Raw genomic sequence first — 23,598 nt, forward strand, 5'->3', positions numbered from 1 at the left:
GTGTGTGTGTGTGTGTGTGTGTGTGTGTGTGTGTTTTCTTCCTTCTTTCCTTCCTTCCTTCCTTCCTTCCTTCCTTCCTTCCTTCCTTCCTTCCTTCCTTCCTTCCTTCCTTCCTTCCTTTCTTCCTTCTTGCTTTCTGTCTTTCTATTCTCGTTTCCTCTTCCTTTTCCCTTTCCTTTTCTCTTTTCTCTTTTCTTTTTTTCTTTTTTCCTATGGCAAACAATACTATAAGCACAAGTCCTCATTTAATGTCATTGGCACATTATTGGAAAGTATGATTTTAATTGAAAGGACATATAAGGAAACCAGTTTTCGCACAGGTGAATTGATATAAAAAGGAGTTTAGTTGCTATGGCATACTTCTTGTCAGAAAAACATCATCAAACTTCTCAGTGAAGACCCCAAACACTTCCACTATGCAACACTGAAAAAACAGTATAAGCTATACATACATTTAGGAAAGATTAATAAAAACAAGTAAGATAATGACTTACCTCAGTTTTGGTGAATCAGTGAGTGACAGGGTCTTGCGGTGATAGGTTTAATCAAGAAATAAGTGTTTGCAAAGCAAAAATTGTAAGGAGCACTTCCTATTACCACAAAATTAAAACACAAGCAATAACAAATACAGTGGGTTTACTGAGTGCTTTCATACCTTGTCATTTATTGTCATGCATTTGTATGATCATCATCTACTTTACACATTTTAATTTTACAATAATTTTGTATTCATCCACTCATTAGTTTTCCAGTGAGCTTATTCCAGTTCAGGAACCCAAGTTGCAGGAGCCTACCCTGGCAGCTCAGGGGCAAGGCAGGAACCAGGCCTGGAGAGGATGCCCTTCCATTGCAGGGAGCACTCATTCACACAGGGACAATTTAGACACGCCAGTTTACCTAACATGCACATCTTTGTGGGAGAAAATTGGAGTAGCTGGATGAAACTCATGCAGACATGGGAAGAATGTGCAAACTGCACACAGACAGTGGACCTAACTGGGAATCGATTTTTTTCATCAGTGTCATAATGAAAGGAATTTAAACAAAGTGGCATTATTTGAAGATCTGCTGTATTATTGTGTCTCATTTCTACATGTAGGAAAATATTTTAGAGTATGTGCGTTTTCAATTTTTCTAGATATTGATAAATTGTTTTTTAAAATGATTTCATCACTACTAACAGGGCATAAGGCTTCTAGTCCCCTACATCCTTACAGTGTCTGGTAGAGCCAAATTTTTCTCCAAAATTATTGGATATAAAATAGTATATCTAGGTATGTTAGTCACCTTAAAATTCACTGAATACTAATAATTTTGAACAACTTCTGTTAGGCCTATGGTCTGTTTCTATTTATGCTTCAGTGGCTTTCTTTTTGAGACAGAGTCTTGCTCTATTGCTCAGGCTGGAGTACAGTGGAGGGATCTCAGCTCACTACAACCTCCGCCTCCCAGGTTCAAGCAATTCTCCTTGCCTCAGCCTCCCAAGTAGCTGGAATTACAGGCGCCCACCACCATGACTGGCTAATTTTTTTTTTTTTTTTTTGTATTTTTAGTAGAGACGGGGTTTCACTATGTTGACCAGGCTGATCTCGAACTCCTGACCTCATGATCCACCCGCCTCGGCTTCCCAAAGTGCTGGGATTACAGGCATGAGCCACTGCGCCTGGCCAGTTATCCATTTTCCTACTAATTTGTCTGTATTTATCTTATGGTTTTCTAGGAATTATTTACAGAATTTAGATATGAAAACTTTGTGGGTTGTGTTATATGCATTGCATATAAATTTCTTAATCCAGTTTTGGGGAATTTTAGTGTCTCCCTCTGAAGCAAATAACAGACATGCTGACTATCTAGAATAGTAAAGATAATGTTTCCCTCTGGAGCAAAGCTCTGGGATGCCTACTGCCCATTATAAAAGATTCAGGTTCCCAAGCTCAAGATTTCTCTCCTGAAGCACAACTGGCTGGGTGTGCAGGTATTACCTGGCTCTTAGGTGTCACTAACAACTATTGGGGCTCAGAGAAATTGCACAAAAATGCTGATACTCTGGTTACTGCTTTTGCTGTGAGGAATAAATATTGTTCTTTATCTCTGACTCAAGAGTGTTTTCTACTAGTATCCAGAAAAATGTGGCAGGCTAACTTATAGCTTGTAAGAATTATGAAACCTCAGAACCATCACAGTTCTTACTATCTTATTGTATTCATAAGATAGGGGATATTAATTTTATTAATCTTTTGATTTTTATTTCATTGATTATCTCTACTGTTTTTCTGTTTTCTATTTTATTGATTTCTGCTCTGATATTTGTTTCCTTATTTTTATTTATTTTGTTTTAAATTTGGTTATCCTCTCTGAGTTTCTTAATGTGGATCCTGAGGTCATTGCTATAATATCTTTATTTCTAATATGGATACACAGTGCTATCAATTTCCTTATAGATATTGCTTTAGCTACATCTCACAGGTTTTGATATGTTATGTTTTCATCTTCATTCTGTTCAAAATAATTCTTAATTTTTTTCTTGATTTCTTTTTGGATCCATGGATTATTTCAAAGGATATTGTTTGCAAGTATTTGGGAATTTTTCAAAGTTTTTTCTCTTAGTGACTTCTAATTTAAATTCACTGGGATCAGAGAATATACTTTGTATTATCTGTATCCTTTGAATTCAAAATAATTTATTGAGACTTGTTTTATGGCTCAGAATATGGTTTCTTTTAGCAAATATCCATTGTGCACTTTAAAAGGTGTGTATTGCTCTTTTTGGGCAGAGGGAATAAAAGTTAATTAGTTTGAGTCTACTGATAGCATTGTTCAGATCTTTTATATCCTTACTCTTTTCCCTCTATTTGCCCTATTAGTTATAAAGTAATGAATATCAAATATTAGATTATGGTGATTGGCTTCCAAGATGGCCGAATGGGAAGAGTTACAGTCTGCAGCTCCCGGCGAGATTGATGCAGAAGATGGGTGATTTCTGCATTTTCAACTGAGGTACCTGGTTCATGTCATTGGGACTGGTTGGACAGTGGGTGCAGCCTACGGAGGGCAAGCTGAAGCAGACAGGGCATGCCTCACCCAGGAAGTGCAAGAGGTTGGGGGATTTCCCTTTCCTAGCCAAGGGAAGCCATGACAGACTGTACCTGGAGAAACGGTACACTCCTGACCAAATACTGCATTTTTCCCATGGTCTTAGCAACCAATAGACCAGGAGATACCCTCCCATACCTGGCTCAGTGGGTCCCACCCCCATGGAGCCTTGCTCACTGCTAGCACAGCAGTCTGAGATCAACCTGCGATGCTGCAGCTTGACAGGGGGAAGGGTGTCCGCTATTGCTGAGGCTTGAGTAGCTCACAGTGTAAACAAAGTGGCTGAGAAGCTCAAACTAGGCGGAGCCCACTGCAGCTTAGCAAGGCCTACTGCCTCTCTAGATTCCAACTCTGGGGTCAGGGCATAGCAGAACAAAAGGCAACAGACAGCTTCTGCAGACTTAAACGTCCCTGTCTGACAGCTCTGAAGAGAGCAGTGTTTCTCTTGGTATGGCATTCGAGTTCTAATAACAGACAGACTGCCTCCTCAAGCAGGTCCCTGACCTCCGTGTAGTCTGACTGGGAGACACCTCCCAGTAGGGGCTGACAGACACCTCAAACAGGCAGGTGCCCCTCTGGGACAAAGTTTCCAAAGGAAGGATCAGGTAGCAATATTTGCTGTTCTGCAGCCTCTGTTGGTGATACCCAGGCAAACAGGGTCTGGAGCGGACCTCCAGCAAACTCTAACAGACTTGCAGCTGAGGGGCCTGTTAGAAGGAAAGCTAATGAACAAAGGAATAGCATCAACATCAACAAAAAGGACATCTAGACCAAAACCCATCTGTAGGTCACCAACGTCTAAGACCAAAGGTAGATAAAACCAGAAAGATGGGGAGAAACCAGAAAAGAAAAGCTGAAAATTCCAAAAACCAGAGCACCTCTTCTCCTCCGAAGGATTGCAGCACCGTGCCAGCAAGGGAACAAAACTGGATGGAGAATGAGTTTGACGAGTTGACAGAACTAGGCTTCAGAAGGTCGGTAATAGCAAACTTCTCCGAGCTAAAGGAGCATGTTCTAACCTATCACAAGGAAGCTAAAAAACCTTGAAAAAAGGTTAGACAAATGGCAACTAGAATAAGCAATGTAGAAAAGACCTTTAATGACCAGATGGAGCTGAAAGCCACAGCACAAGAACTTCGTGGCACATGCACAAGCTTCAATAGCCAATTCGATAAAGTGAGAGAAGGATATCAGTGATTGAAGATGAAATTAATGAAATAAAGTGAGAAGACAAGATTAGAGAAAAAAACAGTGAAAAGAAATGAAAAATGTCTACAAGAAATATAGGACTATGTGAAAAGACCAAATATGCATTTTATTGGTGTACCAATAAAAGTAATGGAAAAAGTGACAGGGTGAATGGAACCAAATTAGAAAACACTTTTCAGGATATTATCCAAGAGAACTTCCCTAACTTAGTAAGGCAGGCCAACATTCAAATTCAGGAAATACGGAGAACACCACAAATATAATCCTCGAGAAGAGCAACCTCAAGACACATAATTGTCAGATTCACCAAGGTTGAAATGAAGGAAAAAATGTTAAGGGCAGCCAGACAGAAAAGTCAAGTAACCCACAAAAGGAAGCCCATCAGACTAATAGCAGATCTCTTGGCAGAAACCCTATAAGCCAAAAGAGAGTGGGGGCCAATATTAAACATTCTTAAAGAAAAGAATTTTAAACCCAGAATCTCATATCCAGCCAAACTAAGCTTCATAAGTGAAGGAGAAATAAAATCCTTTACAGAGAAGCAAATGCTGAGAGATTTTGTCACCACCAGGCCTGCCCTACAAGAGATCCTGAAGGAAGCACTAAACGTGGAAAGGAACAACAGGTACCAGCCATTGCAAAAGCATGTCAAAATGTAAAAACCATTGACACTATGAAGAAACTGCATCAATTAACGGGCAAAATAACCAGCTAACATCATAATGACAGGATCAAATTCAAACATAACAATGTTAACCTTAAATGTAAATGGGCTAAAGGCCCCAATTAAAAGATACAGACTAGCAAATTAATTGTATAGAGTCAAGACACATTGGTTAAGGGCTGTATGCAGGAGACCCATCTCATGTACAAAGACACACACACATAGGCTCAAATAAAGGGATGGAGGAAGATCTACCAAGCAAATGGAAAAAAAAAAAAAAAAAAAAAAAAAGCAGGTGTTGCAATCCTAGTCTCTGATAAAAGAGACTAGGATTGCAAAAAAGACTTTAAACCAACAAGGATCAAAAGAAACAAAGCCACTACATAATGGTAAAGGGATCAATTCAACAAGAAGAGCTAACTATCCTAAATATATATGCACCCAATACAGGAGCACCCAGATTCATAAAGCAAGTCCTTAGAGACCTAAAAAAAGACTTATACACCCACACAAAAATAATGGGAGACTTTAACACCCCACTGTCAATATTGGACAGATCAATGAGACAGAAGCTTAACAAGGATATCCAGGACTTGAACTCAGCTCTGGACCAACCAGCCCTAATAGACATCTACAGAACTCTACACCCCAAATCAACAGAATATGCGTTCTTCTCAGCACCGCATCATACTTACTCTAAAATTGACCACATAATTGGAAGTAAAACACTCCTCAGCAAATGTAAAAGAACAGAAATCGTAACAACCTGGCTCTCACCACAGTGCAATCAAATTAGAACTCAGGATTAAGAAATTCACTCAAAGCCACGCAAATACATGGAAACTGAACAACCTGCTCCTGAATGACTACTGGGTAAGTGATGAAATGAAGGCAGAAATAGAGATGTTCTTTGAAACCAATGAGAACAAAGACACAATTACCAGAATCTCTGGGGACACATTTAAAGCAGTGTGTAGAGGGAAATTTATAGCACTAAATGCCCACAAGAGAAAACAGGAAAGATCTAAAATCGACACCCTAACATCACAACCTGAAAATACATCAATGATAGACTGGATTAAGAAAATGTGGCACATATATACCATGGAATACTATGCAGCCATAAAAGAGGATGAGTTCATGTCCTTTGCAGGGACGTGGATGAAGCTGGAAACCATTATTCTCAGCAAACTATCACTAAGGACAGAAAACCAGATGCTGCATATTCTTGCTCATATGTGGGAGTTGAACAATGCGAACACATGGACACAGGGCAGGGAACATTACACACTGGGGCCTGTCGGTGGATGGGGATTTGGGGAACGGATAGTATTAGGAGAAATACCTAATGTAAGTGATCAGTTGATGGGTGCAACAAACCAACATGGCACATGTTTACCTATGTAACAAATCTGCACATGGTACACATGTACCCTAGAACTTAAAGTATAACAAAATACCCACAAATATTAGATTATATGACTATAATGTGAACTTGTTTCCTTCTCCTTATAGAAGAAAATACATGAACAATATATGAAAATCTTGTAGAATACATGTAATCTGTTTTATGTATTATTTTTGCTTTATGTATTTTGAAACTATTGTTATGTGCATAAACATTTGGGATTTTTATATCTTCTCAATGAATTTTAACTCTTTATCATTAGGCTATGCCCTTTTAAAATTTATTTTAATAATTTTTGCTTTAAAATCTACATTTTCTGATATTTCTATAATGACTCCAATGTTCATTTGGTTAGTATTTTTGTGGTATATTTTTTCCTACCTTTTTACTTTTAATCCATTTGAGTTTTTACATTTGAAGTGCTTTTCTTATAGACCAGCATTTAGATGATTTACATTTAATGTAATTATTGACATGTTAGGATTCAAGTCTTTCTTTTTTGCTTTCCTTTTTTCTTCTGTTTTTTGTTTCTGTTTTCTTTTTCTTGTCTTCATATCAGTTACTTGAGCACTTTTTTTTAGAATTTTATTTTGACTCATCTATATCTGTATTTTTAATTGTATTTGTTTAAATAGCTATTTTTAATAGTTCCTTTCGATATCGTTATCTATGCATAGCTTATCACAATCTCCTGATATGTCATTATTTTATCAGTCTGAGAGAAGTATAGAACTCTCACCTCATTTATATCCCTTTACTCTCTCCCATTTATAATAATTTTATATATTCTACTAAATACACTTAGAACCATATCAGATGATATAATTTTTACTTCAACTTTTAAACAGAATTTATAAAACTCAAGAGGATGAAGAAAGGCTATGATATTATACAACTCAAGAGGATAAAGAAAGGTATGCATTTTTGCTTACTGTGCCTTTTCTTTTTTCCTGATGTTCCAAGTTTCATTTTATTATTTTCTTTCTGTTTGGAGAATTTCCTTTAGCTATTCTTGTTAATAGTGACAAATTCTTTTAGTTTTTCTTTATCTGGTATTGTCTTAGTTTCACCTTCATTTCTGAAGAATATTTTCACTGCATATAGATTTCAAGTTTGACAGATCTTTTCTTAGTACTTGAAAAAAGTTTTGCTACATCTTTCTGCCCTCTATGGTTTCTGATGAAAATCCATTTTCACTCTAAATGTTTTTTCTCCGTAGGTAAGAATTTTTCTCTCACTGCTTTCAAGATTTTTCCCTTGTCTTTAGTTTTCAGAATCTTCACTATGATATATCTTGTTGTGGATTTTTTGGGTTTACCCTGTTTGGGATCCACTCATCCTGAGTCTCTAGGTTTATGTCTCTTGCCAAATTTGGAAAGCTTTTATTTATTATTTCTTTGAATTTTTTCCCCCCTGCTCTCTTTATTCTTTTCAGCTGGGGTCCCATTACCTTCACTGTGGTTTAAAATTTCTCTCAAAGGTGCTAATCTGGGGCAACTATACAGTTTCTTCTGTTTGTCTCTCATCTCTTAAGGATGCTGTCCCTTGTTGCCTGATGGCTAATGGCTTGAAAACAATACATTTTGTCTGCTTTCTGACTAATTTAGATGGTCCTAATTACTCAATCTTGTTTGGAAGCAGAAGCCTGAATTTTTTTTTTTTCATAACATTAAATATATTTTAATAAAAATGACTTTGGGCTGTATATATGATTTTGTACCAACATTTCTCATATGACATGTTCTATACATCTCTCCTATAAGTAAATACAATTTTGTTTTTCTTTTTTTTTTTCTCTCTTATTTTATTTTATTTTTTATTATACTTTAAGTTCTAGGGTACATGTGCATAACGTGCAGGTTTGTTACATATGTATACTTATGCCATGTTGGTGTGCTGTACCCATCAACTCGTCAGCACCCATCAATTCATCATTTATATCATGTATAACTCCCCAATGCAATCCCTCCCTCCTCCCCCCTCCCCATGATAGGCCCCAGTGTGTGATGTTCCCCTTCCCACGTCCAAGTGATCTCATTGTTCAGTTCCCACCTATGAGTGAGAACATGCGGTGTTTGGTTTTCTCTTCTTGTGATAGTTTGCTAAGAATGATGGTTTCCAGCTGCATCCGTGTCCCTACAAAGGACGCAAACTCATCCTTTTTTATGGCTGCATAGTATTCCATGGTGTATATGTGCCACATTTTCTTAATCCAGTCTGTCACAGATGGACATTTGGGTTGATTCCAAGTCTTTGCTATTGTGAATAGTGCTGCAATAAACATACGTGTGCATGTGTCTTTGTAGTAGAATAATTTATAATCCTTTGGGTATATACCCAGTAGTGGGATGGCTGGATCATATGGTACATCTAGTTCTAGATCCTTGAGGAATTGCCATACTGTTTTCCATAATGGTTGAACTAGTTTACAATCCCACCAACAGTGTAGAAGTGTTCCTATTTCTCCACATCCTCTCCAACACCTGTTGTTTCCTGACTTTTGAATGATTGCCATTCTAACTGGTGTGAGATGGTATCTCATTGTGGTTTTGATTTGCATTTCTCTGATGGCGAGTGATGATGAGCATTTTTTCATGTGTCTGTTGGCTGTATGAATGTCTTCTTTTGAGAAATGTCTGTTCATATCCTTTGCCCACTTTTGGATGGGGTTGTTTGTTTTTTTCTCGTATATTTGTTTGAGTTCTTTGTAGATTGTGGATATTAGCCCTTTGTCAGATGAGTAGGTTGCAAAAATTTTCTCCCATTCTGTAGGTTGCCTGTTCACTCTGATGGTAGTTTCTTTTGCTGTGCAAAAGCTCTTTAGTTTAATTAGATCCCATTTGTCAATTTTGGCTTTTGCTGCCATTGCTTTTGGTGTTTTAGACATGAAGTCCTTGCCCATGCCTATGTCCTGAATGGTACTACCTAGCTTTTCTTCTAGGGTTTTTATGGTATTAGGTCTAACATTTAAGTTTCTAATCCATCTTGAATTAATCTTCATATAAGGGGTAAGGAAAGGATCCAGTTTCAGCTTTCTACTTATGGCTAGCCAATTTTCCCAGCACCATTTATTAAATAGGGAATCCTTTCCCCATTTCTTGTTTCTCTCAGGTTTGTCAAAGATCAGATGGCTGTAGATGTGTGGTATTATTTCTGAGGACTCTGTTCTGTTCCATTGGTCTATATCTCTGTTTTGGTACCAGTACCATGCTGTTTTGGTTACTGTAGCCTTGTGGTATAGTTTGAAGTCAGGTAGCGTGACGCCTCCAGCTTTGTCCTTTTGACTTAGGATTGTCTTGGCAATGCGGGCTCTTTTTTGGTTCCATATGAACTTTAAAGCAGTTTTTTCCAATTCTGTGAAGAAACTCATTGGTAGCTTGATGGGGATGGCATTGAATCTATAAATAACCTTGGGCAGTATGGCCATTTTCACGATATTGATTCTTCCTATCCATGATCATGGTATGTTCTTCCATTTGTTAGTGTCCTCTTTGATTTCACTGAGCAGTGGTTTGTAGTTCTCCTTGAAGAGGTCCTTTCCATCCCTTGTAAGCTGGATTCCTAGGTATTTTATTCTCTTTGAAGCAATTGTGAATGGAAGTTCATTCCTGATTTGGCTCTCTGCTTGTCTGTTACTGGTGTATAAGAATGCTTGTGATTTTTGCACATTAATTTTGTATCCTGAGACTTTGCTGAAGTTGCTTATCAGCTTAAGGAGATTTTGGGCTGAGACGATGGGGTTTTCTAAATATACAATCATGTCATCTGCAAACAGGGACAATTTGACTTCTTCTTTTCCTAACTGGATACCCTTGATTTCTTTCTCTTGCCTGATTGCCCTAGCCAGAACTTCCAACACTATGTTGAATAGGAGTGGTGAGAGAGGGCATCCCTGTCTTGTGCCAGTTTTCAAAGGGAATTTTTCCAGTTTTTGCCCATTCAGAATGATATTGGCTGTGGGTTTGTCATAAATAGCTCTTATTATTTTGAGGTACGTTCCATCAATACCGAATTTATTGAGTGTGTTTAGCATGAAGGGCTGTTGAATTTTGTCAAAAGCCTTTTCTGCATCTATTGAGATAATCATGTGGTTCTTGTCTTTGGTTCTGTTTATATGCTGGATTACGTTTATTGATTTGCGAATGCTTGAACCAGCCTTGCATCCCAGGGATGAAGCCCACTTGATCATGGTGGATAAGCTTTTTGATGTGCTGCTGAATCCGGTTTGCCAGTATTTTATTGAGAATTTTTGCATCGATGTTCATCAGGGATATTGGTCTAAAATTCTCTTTTTTTGTTGTGTCTCTGCCAGGCTTTGGTATCAGGATGATGTTGGCCTCATCAAATGAGTTAGGGAGGATTCCCTCTTTTTCTATTGATTGGAATAGTTTCAGAAGGAATGGTACCAGCTCCTCCTTATACCTCTGGTAGAATTCAGCTGTGAATCCGTCTGGTCCTGGACTTTTTTTGGTGGGTAGGCTATTAATTGTTGCCTCAATTTCAGAGCCTGCTATTGGTCTATTCAGGGATTCAACTTCTTCCTGGTTTAGTCTTGGGAGAGTGTAAGTGTCCAGGAAATTATCCATTTCTTCTAGATTTTCTAGTTGATTTGCGTAGAGGCGTTTATAGTATTCTCTGATGGTAGTTTGTATTTCTGTGGGGTCGATGGTGATATCCCCTTTATCATTTTTTATTGCGTCTATTTGATTCCTCTCTCTTTTCTTCTTTATTAGCCTTGCTAGCGGTCTGTCAATTTTGTTGATCTTTTCAAAAAACCAACTCCTGGATTCATTGATTTTTTGGAGGGTTTTTTTGTGTCTCTATCTCCTTCAGTTCTGCTCTGATCTTAGTTATTTCTTGCCTTCTGCTAGCTTTTGAATGTGTTTGCTCTTGCCTCTCTAGTTCTTTTAATTGTGATGTTAGAGTGTCAATTTTAGATCTTTCCTGCTTTCTCTTGTGGGCATTTAGTGCTACAAATTTCCCTCTACACACTGCTTTAAATGTGTCCCAGAGATTCTGGTATGTTGTATCTTTGTTCTCACTGGTTTCAAAGAACATCTTTATTTCCGCTTTCATTTCGTTATGTACCCAGTAGTCATTCAGCAGCAGGTTGTTCAGTTTCCATGTAGTTGAGCGGTTTTGATTGAGTTTCTTAGTCCTGAGTTCTAGTTTGATTGCACTGTGGTCTGAGAGACAGTTTGTTATAATTTCTGTTTTTGTACATTTGCTGAGGAGTGCTTTACTTCCAATTAAGTGGTCAATTTTGGAATAAGTGCGATGTGGTGCTGAGAAGAATGTATATTCTGTTGATTTGGGGTGGAGAGTTCTATAGATGTCTATTAGGTCTGCTTGGTGCAGAGATGAGTTCAATTCCTGGATAACCTTGTTAACTTTCTGTCTCGTTGATCTGTCTAATGTTGACAGTGGAGTGTTGAAGTCTCCCATTATTATTGTATGGGAGTCTAAGTCTCTTTGTAAGTCTCTAAGGACTTGCTTTATGAATGTGGGTGCTCCTGTATTGGGTGCATATATATTTAGGATAGTTAGCTCTTCCTGTTGGATTGATCCCTTTACCATTATGTAATGTCCTTCTTTGTCTCTTTTAATCTTTGATGGTTTAAAGTCTGTTTTATCAGAGACTAGGATTGCAACCCCTGCTTTTTTTTGTTCTCCATTTGCTTGGTAGATCTTCCTCCATCCCTTTATTTTGAGCCTATGTATGTCTCTGCATGTGAGATGGGTCTCCTGAATACAGCAGACTGATGGGTCTTGGCTCTTTATCCAGTTTGCCAGTCTGTGTCTTTTAATTGGAGCATTTAGTCCATTTCCATTTAAGGTTAATATTGTTATTTGTGAACTTGTTCCTGCCATTATGATATTAACTGGTTATTTTGCTCGTTAGTTGATGCAGTTTCTTCCTAGCCTCGATGGTCTTTACATTTTGGCATGTTTTTGGAATGGCTGGTACCGGTTGTTCCTTTCCATGTTTAGGGCTTCCTTCAGGGTCTCTTGTAAGGCAGGCCTGGTGGTGACAAAATCTCTAAGCATTTGCTTATCTGTAAAGGATTTTTTTTCTCCTTCACTGATGAAACTTAGTTTGGCTGGATATGAAATTCTGGGTTGAAAATTCTTTTCTTTAAGAACGTTGAATATTGGCCCCCACTCTCTTCTGGCCTGTAGAGTTTCTGCCGAGAGATCTGCTGTTAGTCTGATGGGCTTCCCTTTGTGGGTCACCCGACCTTTCTCTCTGGCTGCCCTTAAGATTTTTTCCTTCATTTCAACTTTGGTGAATCTGGCAATTATGTGTCTTGGAGTTGCTCTTCTGGAGGAGTATCTTTGTGGCTTTCTCTGTATTTCCTGAATTTGAATGTTGGCCTGCCCTACTAGGTTGGGGAAGTTCTCCTGGATGATATCCTGAAGAGTGTTTTCCAACTTGGTTCCATTTTCCCCCTCACTTTCAGGCACCCCAATCAGACGTAGATTTGGTCTTTTTACGTAATCCCATACTTCTTGCAGGCTTTGTTCATTTCTTTTTCTTCTTTTTTCTTTTGGTTTCTCTTCTCGCTTCATTTCATTCATTTGATCCTCAATTGCTGATACTCTTTCTTCCAGTTGATCGAGTCGGTTACTGAAGCTTGTGCATTTGTCACGTATTTCTCGTGTCATGGTTTTCATCTCTCTCATTTCGTTTATGATCTTCTCTGCATTAATTAGTCTAGCTGTCAATTCTTCCACTCTTTTTTCAAGATTTTTAGTTTCTTTGCGCTGGGTACGTAATTCCTCCTTTAGCTCTGAGAAGTTTGATGGACTGAAGCCTTCTTCTCTCATCTCGTCAAAGTCATTCTCTGACGAGCTTTGATCCGTTGCTGGCGATGGGCTGCGTTCCTTTGCAGGGGGAGATGCGCTCTTATTTTTTGAATTTCCAGCTTTTCTGCCCTGCTTCTTCCCCATCTTTGTGGTTTTATTTGTCTCTGGTCTTTGATGATGGTGACGTACTGATGGGGTTTTGGTATAGGTGTCCTTCCTGTTTGATAGTTTTCCTTCTGACAGTCAGAAGGACTGTCTGTTGGTCTGTTGGAGATTGCTTGAGGTCCACTCCAGACCCTGTTTGCCTGGGTATCAGCAGCAGAGGTTGCCGAAGATAGAATATTGCTGAACAGTGAGTGTACCTGTCTGATTCTTCCTTTGGAAGTTTCCTCTCAGGGGTGTACTCCACCCTGTGAGGTGTGGGGTGTCAGACTGCCCCTAGTGGGGGATGTCTCCCAGCTAGGCTACTCAGGGGTCAGTGACCCACCTGAGCAGGCAGTCTGTCCGTTCTCAGATCTCAACCTCCACGTTTGGAGATCCACGGCTCTCCCCAAAGCTGTCAGAGAGAGTCGTTCGTGTCTGCACCAGCCCCCGCTGCTTCCCCTGTTCCTGAATTTCTTTTTAGTAAGAGTTTGCAATGTGTTTTGCTTCCTGAATTTGAATTTTCTTGTTTTCCACTGATTCTGGAATAGTCTTAATTGCTTCCTTTTCATATTTTTCTGCTTCTGTATTCAATCTATTTTACAGTTCTGAAAATCCAAAGAGATTGTGTTAGTTCGTTTTCACACTGGTGATAAAGACATACCGAGACTGGGTAATTTATGAAGAAAAAGAAGTTTAATGGACTCACAGTTCCATATGGTTAGGGAGGCCTCCATGGTGGAAATCAAGTCACATCTTATATGGTGGCAGACAAGAGAGAATGAGAGCCAAGTGAAAGGCTTATAAAACCATCAGATCTCTTGAGACTTATTCACTACCGTGAAGACAGTATGGGGAAATCAGCTCCCATGATTCAATTATCTCCCACCGGTCCTCCCCACAAGATGTGGGAATTATGGGAACTACAATTCAAAGTAAGATTTGGGTGGAGACACAGCCAATCTATATCATTCCACCCCTGGCCCCCTCCAACACCTCCTGGTCTCACTTTTCAAAACCAATCAAGCCTTCTCAACAGTCTCCCAAAGTCTTAACTAATTTCAGCATTAACTTAAAAGTCCACAGTCCAAAGTCTCATCTGAGACAAGGCAAGTCCCTTCTGCCTATGAGTCTGTAAAATAAAATGCAAGCTAGTTACTTTCTAGATATGAAGGGGGTATGGACTTTGGGTAAATATAGCTATTCCAAATGGGAGAAATTGGCCAAAACAAAGGGGCTACAGGCCCAATCAAGTTTGAAATCCAGTGGGACAGTCAAATCTTAAAGCTCCAAAATGATCTCCTTTGACTCCATGTCTCACATACAGGTCATATTGATGCAAGAGGTGGGTTCCCATGGTCTTTGATAGCTCTGCCCCTGTGACTCTGCAGGGTGTAGCCTCCCTTCTGGCTGCTTTCATGCACTGGCATTGAGAGTCTTGTGGCACCTGTCCACATGCATGGTGCAAGCTGTTTGTAGATCTGCTATTCTGGGGTCTGGAGGATGGTGGCTCTGTTCTCACAGCTCTACTAGGTAGTATCCAAGTGGAGACTCTGTGTGGAAGCTTCAACCCCACATTTCCCTTCCACACTGCCCAAGCAGAGGTTCTCCATGAGGGCCCCACCCCAGAAGCAAACTTCTGTCTGGACATCCAGATATTTCCATATATCCTCTGAAATCTAGGTGAAGGTTCCCAAACCTCAATTCTTGACTTCTGTGCACTTGCAGGTTCAACACCACCTGGAAGCTGCCAAAGCTTGGGGCTTGCACTCTCTGAAGCCATGGCTTGAGCTATACTTTGACCCCTTTTAGCCATGGCTAGACTGGCTGGGATGCAGGGCACCAAGTCCCTAGGCTGTACATAGCAAGGGGTCAAGCAATGGCCCACAAAACCATTTTTCCTCCTAGACCTCCAGGCTTGTGATGGGAGGGGCTGCCACAAAGGTCTCTGACATGCTGTGGAGGCATTTTCCCCATTGTCTTGGTGATTATCATTTGGCTCCTCATTACTTATGCAAATTTCTGTAGCCGGCTTGAGTTTCTCCTCAGAAAATGGGATTTTCCTTTCTATCGAATCCTTAGGCTGCAGATTTTCCAAACTTTTATGCTCTGTTTCCCTTTTAAAACTGAATGCTTTTAACAGTAGCCAAGTCACTTCTTGAATGCTTTGCTGCTTAGACGTTTCTTCTGCTAAATACCCTACCTCATCTCCCTCAAGTTTCGAATTCCACAAATCTCTAGGGCAGGGGAAAAATGCCACCAGTCTCTTTGCTAAAACATAGCAAGAGTCACCTTTACTCCAGTTCCCAGCAAGCTCCTCATCTCTATTTGAGACCACCTCGGCCGGGATTTCATTGTTCATATCACTGTCAGCATTTTGGTCAATGCCATTTATCTCTAAAAAGTTCTAAACTTTCCCATCTTTTCCTTTCTTATTCTGAGCTCTCTAAAGTGTTCCAACCTTTGCCTGTTACCCAGTTCCAAAATTGCTTTCACTTTTTTGGGTATCTTTACAGCAGTGCCCCATTCTACTGGTACCAATTTACTGTATTAGTCCATTTTCATGCTGCTGATAAAGACATACATGAGACTATAAAGAAAATTTATAAAGTAATTTTCATATTTATAAGAATTTATAAAGAAAAAGAGGTTTAATGGACTCACAGTTCCATATGGCTGAGGAGGCCTTACAATCATGGTGGAAGGTGAAAGTCACATCTTACATGGTGGCAGAAGAGAGAATGAAAGCCAAGCGAAAGGCTTACAAAACCATCAGATCTCATGAGACTTACTCACTACAACAAGAACAGTGTAAGGGAAACCACCCCCATGATTCAATTATCTCCCACTGGGTTCCTCCCACAACACATGGGAATTATGGGAGCTACAATTCAAAATGAGATTTGGATGGGAACACAGCCAAAAAGTATTAGACATGTACGTTAGGAATTTTTTTGTCTTTCTTGACTTCTAAGATATTCTTTCTATTCTTTCATAATCTCACTTCTGTGTCTGTCTGTACATTTTGGGCAGTTTCTTCAGATTTTTCTTTTCTTTTTTTCTTTTCTTGACATGGGGTCTCTCTGTCACCCATGCTGGAGTGTAGTGGCATGAACAAGGCTCACTGCAGCCTACCATGACTGGCTAATTTATATATATATATATACATTTTTTTTTTGTAGAGACAGGGTTTCATCATATGGCCCAGGATAGTCTTGAACTCCTGAGCACAAGTGATCTACCTGCTTTGGTCTCCCAAAGTGCTGGGTTTACGGGCATGACCCACCACTCCCGGCCTCTTCATATTTTCTTATTAGCTAATTCTCTTTCTGCTGTTACATTGTACATTGAATATATAATTTCAATGGTTCTTTTTTAATTTTAAAAATTTCTTTTTACTTCCTTTCCCTGAATGGTCCTTTAAAAAAATAGAATGTCTTTTATTGGTCATGTTTTGAGTCTCTTTTTTCTATTTATTTAAAATTTGAACATTATTTTAACTTATTAGATAATTACAATACCTAAGGTCCTTAAGGGTGTGGTTCTAATGACTAGTGACTCTCACTAGTGATGACTTGATTAACTATATGCTTAGTGACTCTCACTGGTGATGACTTGATTAACTATATGTTTTATAATTTTGAATTGTAAGCTCGTATTTGACTAGATTTATCTGTAAGATTTTTAAGAAGTGTGTTTGAGGATTCATTCCTCCAAACAAATTTGCTTTTCTTATTCTAGGTAACCTTGGATACCACTAACCCAAGATCACTTTAAGTTTTGCTGTTTCTCAGACAAAGCTAGTAGTTTAAGTTTAATCAAACTCATAGATGGCAGTCCCATTGTTAAAATCTATCAAAGAATGCTTTTATTTTGTTTTTCCTCTCCTAGAGACTAAACCGAGAGAGAAAGTTTTTTCAGGTATCTCTTGGGCACACTTATGCTTTCTTGTCCACAAACTGACTACATGGGTAGCCTTTTATAGTTTCTATCTTTCTGGGGGGAACCTTGGTTTCAAGTCTTCATACTGTACAGACTCAAACCCTTATTTTCTGTTTCCTCTATACTGATTATAATACAAGGCTGTAGATTACTATGTTTGATAACTGTCCTTACAATTCTAACGCTTTTGTTCCTGTTCATTTTGGACTTCATTTTATATAAGTTCAGCTATGCATTCAAAATAATATTTATTAGAATTTTCCCAATATTTGAAAATTATTTTTGGTCTGAAAGTTTTAAGAGTAACTTAGTCTGCCATATTGTTCAGAAATTAATATATTTTCTAAATTATTTTCTTATCAGTGAAACATAATGTACTTTTATTATCAATAAAACAGTATTTTTAGTTTTTAAATATTCTTGATGAATTTAATCCACTTTTTCCTGAAGCCATCTTTTTGATCCCTATAATTTCTTGTTCCCACTTGCACTGATTTCTTCCTAGCCCTTCTTAACAGATGCCAACTTGGGATTTTGTTTATGAATTTCTGTTGCTAGGTTAGGTATATGTTTCTGATTTTTCTCATTAATTACTTTTTTTCTTTTTTCTGGTATATTAATTCATATAATTATTTTTAAATAGTATTTGAATGATATGCTTTCTGAATTTGGCATTTCTGAATGTGTTATTTATCTTTGTCATTGAGTGATGGCTTACTGGCTAAAGAATTAAAGTTATTTTCTTTACCATTTATTACATGGTGCCAATGTATTAGTCATTCTTGCATTGCTATAAAGAAATACCTGAGACTGGGTAATTTATAAAGAAAAGAGGTTTAATAGGCTCATGGTTCTGCAGGCTGTAAAGGAAGCATAGCTGCTTCTGGGGAAGCCTCAGGAAACTTTCAATCTTGGTGGAAAGTGAAGGGGAAGCAGGCACATCTTACATGACCTGAGCAGGAGGATGGTGCTAAACCACTAGAAATCACCCCCTTGATCCAATCACCTCCTGCCAGGCCCTACCTCCAGAACTGGGGCTTACATTTTAACATGAGATTTGAGTGGGGACATAGGTCCAAACTATATCAGCCAATATAACCTTAATATGAAAACCAGTAAACCTAGTGACACAAATACTTACAACGATTTTGCTTATAAATAAGGATGTAGTTTCTAAACAAAAGGAACACTAGTAATGCATTAAAACAATGATTACAAATGATTTGGGAAATAATTGTCATTAAAATCTATTGAATAATTATACTGTAATGAAAAGGAAAAAAATCATGTAATTTCAATAATAATAAGAACTAATAACTATTAAGCAATTATTATGTGCCAGATACTGTTTTAATTTCTTTACCTGTATCAGCTCATTCAATACATGAACACTATGAGGAGATGTTATTATTATGCTCATTTTATACATGAAGAAATGAACAAAAATTGTAACTTGAAAAAATCACATAATTCTTTCAGTGAAAGAATAAAGATTCAAACCCAGGTAGTCTAGATTTAGAGTATATGTTATATTACATTTTGGCATTAGTAGATACTAAATTTATTCTATACATTTTTGTCACCATTCCTAATAAAATATTAGGTAATCAGGAAGGAAGGAACTACTTATTCTAAGACAAATAATTTACCTGACTGTAGAGTTAAAGCAAAATAAATGGAAACTATGAGAGATGAGGGACCTACAAATTGGATCAATTTTTATTGTATTTTTGTGACTGTTTTCTCAATTTTCCCTTGCAGAACTTATATCAATTTTTAAATAAATTAACAAAGAAAAATGATTTGAATTCTCTATGTTAACAGAAGTAACTTTTTGATACTTCCTAAGGATGAACATTATCTTGTTTAAGGATTTAAATAATAAGCTATTTTATCTAGTTAATTATTCAAAATTTTATTTTATGAAACATTTAATGAAATGATTAAGGATTTTTTTCTAGTAAGTGACCAAATTAGTATACCTTGAGGTCTTAAATATCAATGTGTGATAGAAGTTACATAGTGAAAGCAAAGGGCAAATGAATTGTAGTGATGAAACAAGATTCTTTGACATATACTTAAGTAGAAGAGTTCGCATTCTTTAGTTTGCAATGTTATTGGTAAGCTGGTCAATGTGAGGACTTGACATTTCATGTCATATTTAGAAAATCATCTGTATAGCCTCAAGGACTTAGGTATCTTGATTCATAAAATAATAATGATAGAGTACTTGTTATCTATGGAGATTTTTGGCTGCAATATTTCTTTGAAAGCAGAATATAGATGTTTGTTGACTATTTCATTAAAGAAATATCAGGTAAGAGTTTATTACATGAATATAGCTAAGATTACAAACGAAGGCACAGTGAAGGTAAAATTGGTACTTTCAGAGCAAAGATTAACCTATTTCTGACAACTCTGGTAAATGCTTATAGGAATGAAGTTTTAATTTCACAAAGCTGTCCGCTAGCTAAAGGCATTACATTCAGATTGAATTCTGGAAGTATCTTGTCTGAGAGAGGAAAACGGAAGCCTCACTTGATTTCCCCTCTTATAATCTGCAAATCAGAAGGCATTTTCTGTAACATTTTGCAAAGGTGCTTTTTACATACACATTATAACTGACTACTAGATATTATCAGTGTCATTTGCATAGACATAGTGATTTTATATTGGAAGACTAATTGTTAATAATAGTTCCAATTTTTAAGAATTAGCTTTAAATCTGGAGAATGTCTCTGTTTCTCAGTTTTCTCAACTATTGAACAGGAGTATTGCCTATCTCACAAGCTTCTTGTAAGAATTTAAAAAGGTAATGTGTAATAGGTACTGAGAACATTGTCTGAAACATCAGAAATATTCAACAAATATTGGAGGTTATTACCTATCTTTGAATATCTCTACCTTAAAACTCATAGTAACAGGCAAGTTTTCTTGCAAGGAGAAATAAAACTACATCTGGGTTTTCAAACAAACAAGAAGAAATATTGCTTATAAGTATATTTTCTATAGCAGCTTGCAGATAGCAAGAGCTGTTATGGTGCTCATACTTAAGGTCTGTGCTTGTTTCAAAGAAAGCTCGCCATGTGTTAGGAGCTTGGCAGACGACTCAGTTCTGATTCCTTTTATGTCCACTCTCTCTCATTTTTCTTCTAAAATGCAGAAGCAGCAAAGCATCAATTTCTCTCTTTTCCCTCTCTCCCTCTTTCTCTCATAAACACACACACACAAACCTATTCCCTTTTCCTTCAACACACACACACACACACGCACGCATTTACACTAGTTTCATTTTATTTATTTTTTAATTCCCAAAGGATTCATGGAGCAGGCTGTGTGCAGCTGCTGTACTTTCCACTGGTTAAATTGGCAGTTACCTACTGTGTGGAGTTGCTAGGAGAAGGTGAATAAGCATGATTACAGCATCAGTTGATGTACATATTCTTGCAATAACAACCTGTGGAGCTGTGTTCTTCTGTATGGCTCTATATGTTATTTTCTCTTTGTTATCATTAATATTTGTTGCAGTTATTGTTAGATCATGATACATTTTTAAGTGTTAGTTTCAGATCAATTTAGAGACAAAAACCTTGGCATTTAAACAGGCACTTTTTTTTCTCAGGGTGGTGCTGCTGATACTGGCTCCTACCATCTGTTTCCTTATTACATCCTGCCCTCGTTCTGTTGGTAGAGAGGAATTCAGCTTCTTCTGGAGCCCGAAAGTCATTCACGTTTCTCTTGTGCATAATAGAGCTCGTAAACTGTAGGAATTCTGATGTGCTTCAGTGCACAGAACAGTAACAGATGAGCTGCTTTTGGGGAGAGCTTGAGTACTCAGTCGGTCAGTAGTACAGTAGCAGGCTCACATGTACGGATTGTTCTTGTGAGGTCAGAGCATCTGTTTATACTGCTGTCTGCTTAGAGGGGTGGTGAGGTGGTGAGCAGTGGATATATGCCTGTCAAAGTCAATAGCAAATCTGGCAGTCTTCCCTCAGCTTTGTACATCCGCACTGTTTTAATAGATAAGAGAGGCTACTGTATAAGCGTGTAAGATTTGTAATGGACTGAGGAATGCTTGTTCTAGCTGCTGAAACTGACTGTAACTGTATTGTCTTAGGAGCATCATCATGGGCTCTAGTGCCACAGAAATTGAAGAATTGGAAAACACCACTTTTAAGTATCTTACAGGAGAACAGACTGAAAAAATGTGGCAGCGCCTGAAAGGAATGTGAGTATGCTCTTTGCTTTTTATTTCCCCCTGAAAGATTTGACTATTAACGTGACTAATTGTTGGTGCCATCCGCCTTTGTGGACTAGTTTCCTTTAGAAAGATTTTCTCTTGAAAAATAAAATGTGCCTATCTCAGCTAACAACTTGTTGAAGGACGAATAGTGTTTTGTACTTGCACATTTTATTAAAGTAAGGTAACTTCTGGGGAAGTCACTTTACTGTCATACTACATGGTTTCTTTTATGCATTCTGTATGTGCTGTTTAGATATGTGGTTCAGATATGCAGAAAGGTAACTAAGAAAGCCATTTGCCAGGATACTGACTCAAATAAAATTTCCCTCAGGTAAGCAGAGAGAGAAATAAGACTGGTACTTCTTTCTCTGTGATTAGATTTGGAAAAGCAATGAGAGGATTAATATGAAAACAAATAATTATACTTTATTGTGCTTATTCTTTTTGCTTAAATGATATTTCTATAAGAAAAAATGCTTACATGTTAAAAATATTAGCAGCATATCAAACTTATTGGAGAGTTTTGGCTTTACATTAACCGGTTCATGGTTCACTTCTCCTGAGAGTACAGAATAGTCCATAGTACATAATAGCCCTTAGTAAAATGGGTCAAGAATTATGCATTTATGTCAAACATGGGATGTAATTACCTAAGTCAAACGTTAATTGCAATGCTATTCACCTTGATATTTACACCCTTACATTTTTTTTAGCTGTGTATGCTACTAGTTCCTGTTTAGTGTTTCAGCACCACACTGTTTATATGCTTTATCTTAATTGTCATAATTTAAAAATCAGATTTAACATTTGACTAAAAATGAGAAATTAGAATATGAATTTTACAGGCTATTGTATTGCTTAGTAAATTTGCAGATCTCAAATGAAAATATTAATATATTTGCTTTTCTATAATAACAGCTGAAAGAATACTACACTATGCAAAATAGAGATTTTCTATGATTTATATCTCTAATGCTGTGTTTTCACACTATTTTTAAAAATTCAGTACCTGAGTAAATTTGATGTCCCTGTATGATATTTTTTTAAAGAAAATTACATCAAACTTTGTTTAGAGGTAAAAATTCCTTCTACTTTCCTCCATTTGAATGTATTTAATGATGTTTATGTATTTAAATATTGTTCTTTGTATATTTTCTTACTTCTTAAAGTAATACATGGCTTTACAGTGCACTAGTATAAGACCACAATAATGCAAAAAACATATAGCAGAGAATAACTTTTGGAAAGGAAGCCATCTTTACATTATTTGGATGAACTAGAAATCTGTTTCCAAGGTCCACTGAAGATTTAGAAATTACAGCTTTTTGGTGAGGTTGTTCTCTAGAGGAACAAGTAATCCTATCAAAGCAAATAACAGCTCTCAAAATTAATTAGCATAAATGCAAATTAAACATTAGCAGTCATGAGATGATTTGTGTTTTAACCCAATGAGTGAATGAACATCAGTACCGGGAAAATTATGTCTCTCATTACAACCTATTTTAGATTTTCTTCTCCTTAGAAGGATGTTTTGCTTTTGTTTTGTTTGCATTTTTCTAGTTTCCTGTAGTTACTTGAATGTATAAAGATGTATGCTGGTGGATTTATGCATATGTCTTTAAGAAATGTGAAAAATGATGTTGTGTTTATTTAATACTTTAGGGCAAATTTATTGACTCACTGTATCAGTTGATCTCAAAGATCAATCTGTCATTTTATTTCAGAAAAGGGTGATAGAGTCATTCAACGGTAGATCTTCATGAATTGATAGAAGCATATATTAAAATATGTACATGCAAAATTAATTTTGAGTTGTGTTTACATAGAGCCACTAAATAATCATTAACCAAGTTTCCTTCTTTCTTTTGAAAATCATTATCTAAGTGACTAAAACGAATGCTTTTTCATTGAATAAAGAAGAAATTGCATTTTGTACTATCACTTCAATTTGTAGTTTGACTTAGCACATTTTCAGTGTTCAATGCTTAGAATTGTCAAAGCGAGAAACTCTAAATCTAAAATCTTCATGACTAATGACAACCAAATTGTTTAATTATGGTATTTTGTACAGTTTGCATTCAGAGGAGTGAT

At 37.3% G+C, this 23,598-nt stretch overlaps 1 protein-coding gene across 3 annotated transcripts in view; it reads left to right on the forward strand.

Moving 5' to 3' along the window:
• Positions 1 to 23,598, forward strand: part of PDE1A (phosphodiesterase 1A) — a 601,081-nt gene that overhangs the window by 180,123 nt on the left and 397,360 nt on the right. For 2 of the 3 annotated variants that reach the window (XM_030916639.1, XM_030916640.1), the window contains exon 1: positions 21,388 to 21,492. In XM_030916639.1, the coding sequence (XP_030772499.1) occupies positions 21,392 to 21,492 (101 nt within the window). In that variant the 5' untranslated portion in view covers positions 21,388 to 21,391. Of the gene's footprint in view, positions 1 to 21,381; positions 21,493 to 23,598 lie in introns of those variants that run through there. The other variant, XM_030916641.1, reaches the window with a different exon arrangement.

This window comes from Rhinopithecus roxellana, chromosome 14 (genome assembly GCF_007565055.1).
Source record: "Rhinopithecus roxellana isolate Shanxi Qingling chromosome 14, ASM756505v1, whole genome shotgun sequence".
NCBI classification, from domain to species: Eukaryota; Metazoa; Chordata; class Mammalia; order Primates; family Cercopithecidae; genus Rhinopithecus; species Rhinopithecus roxellana.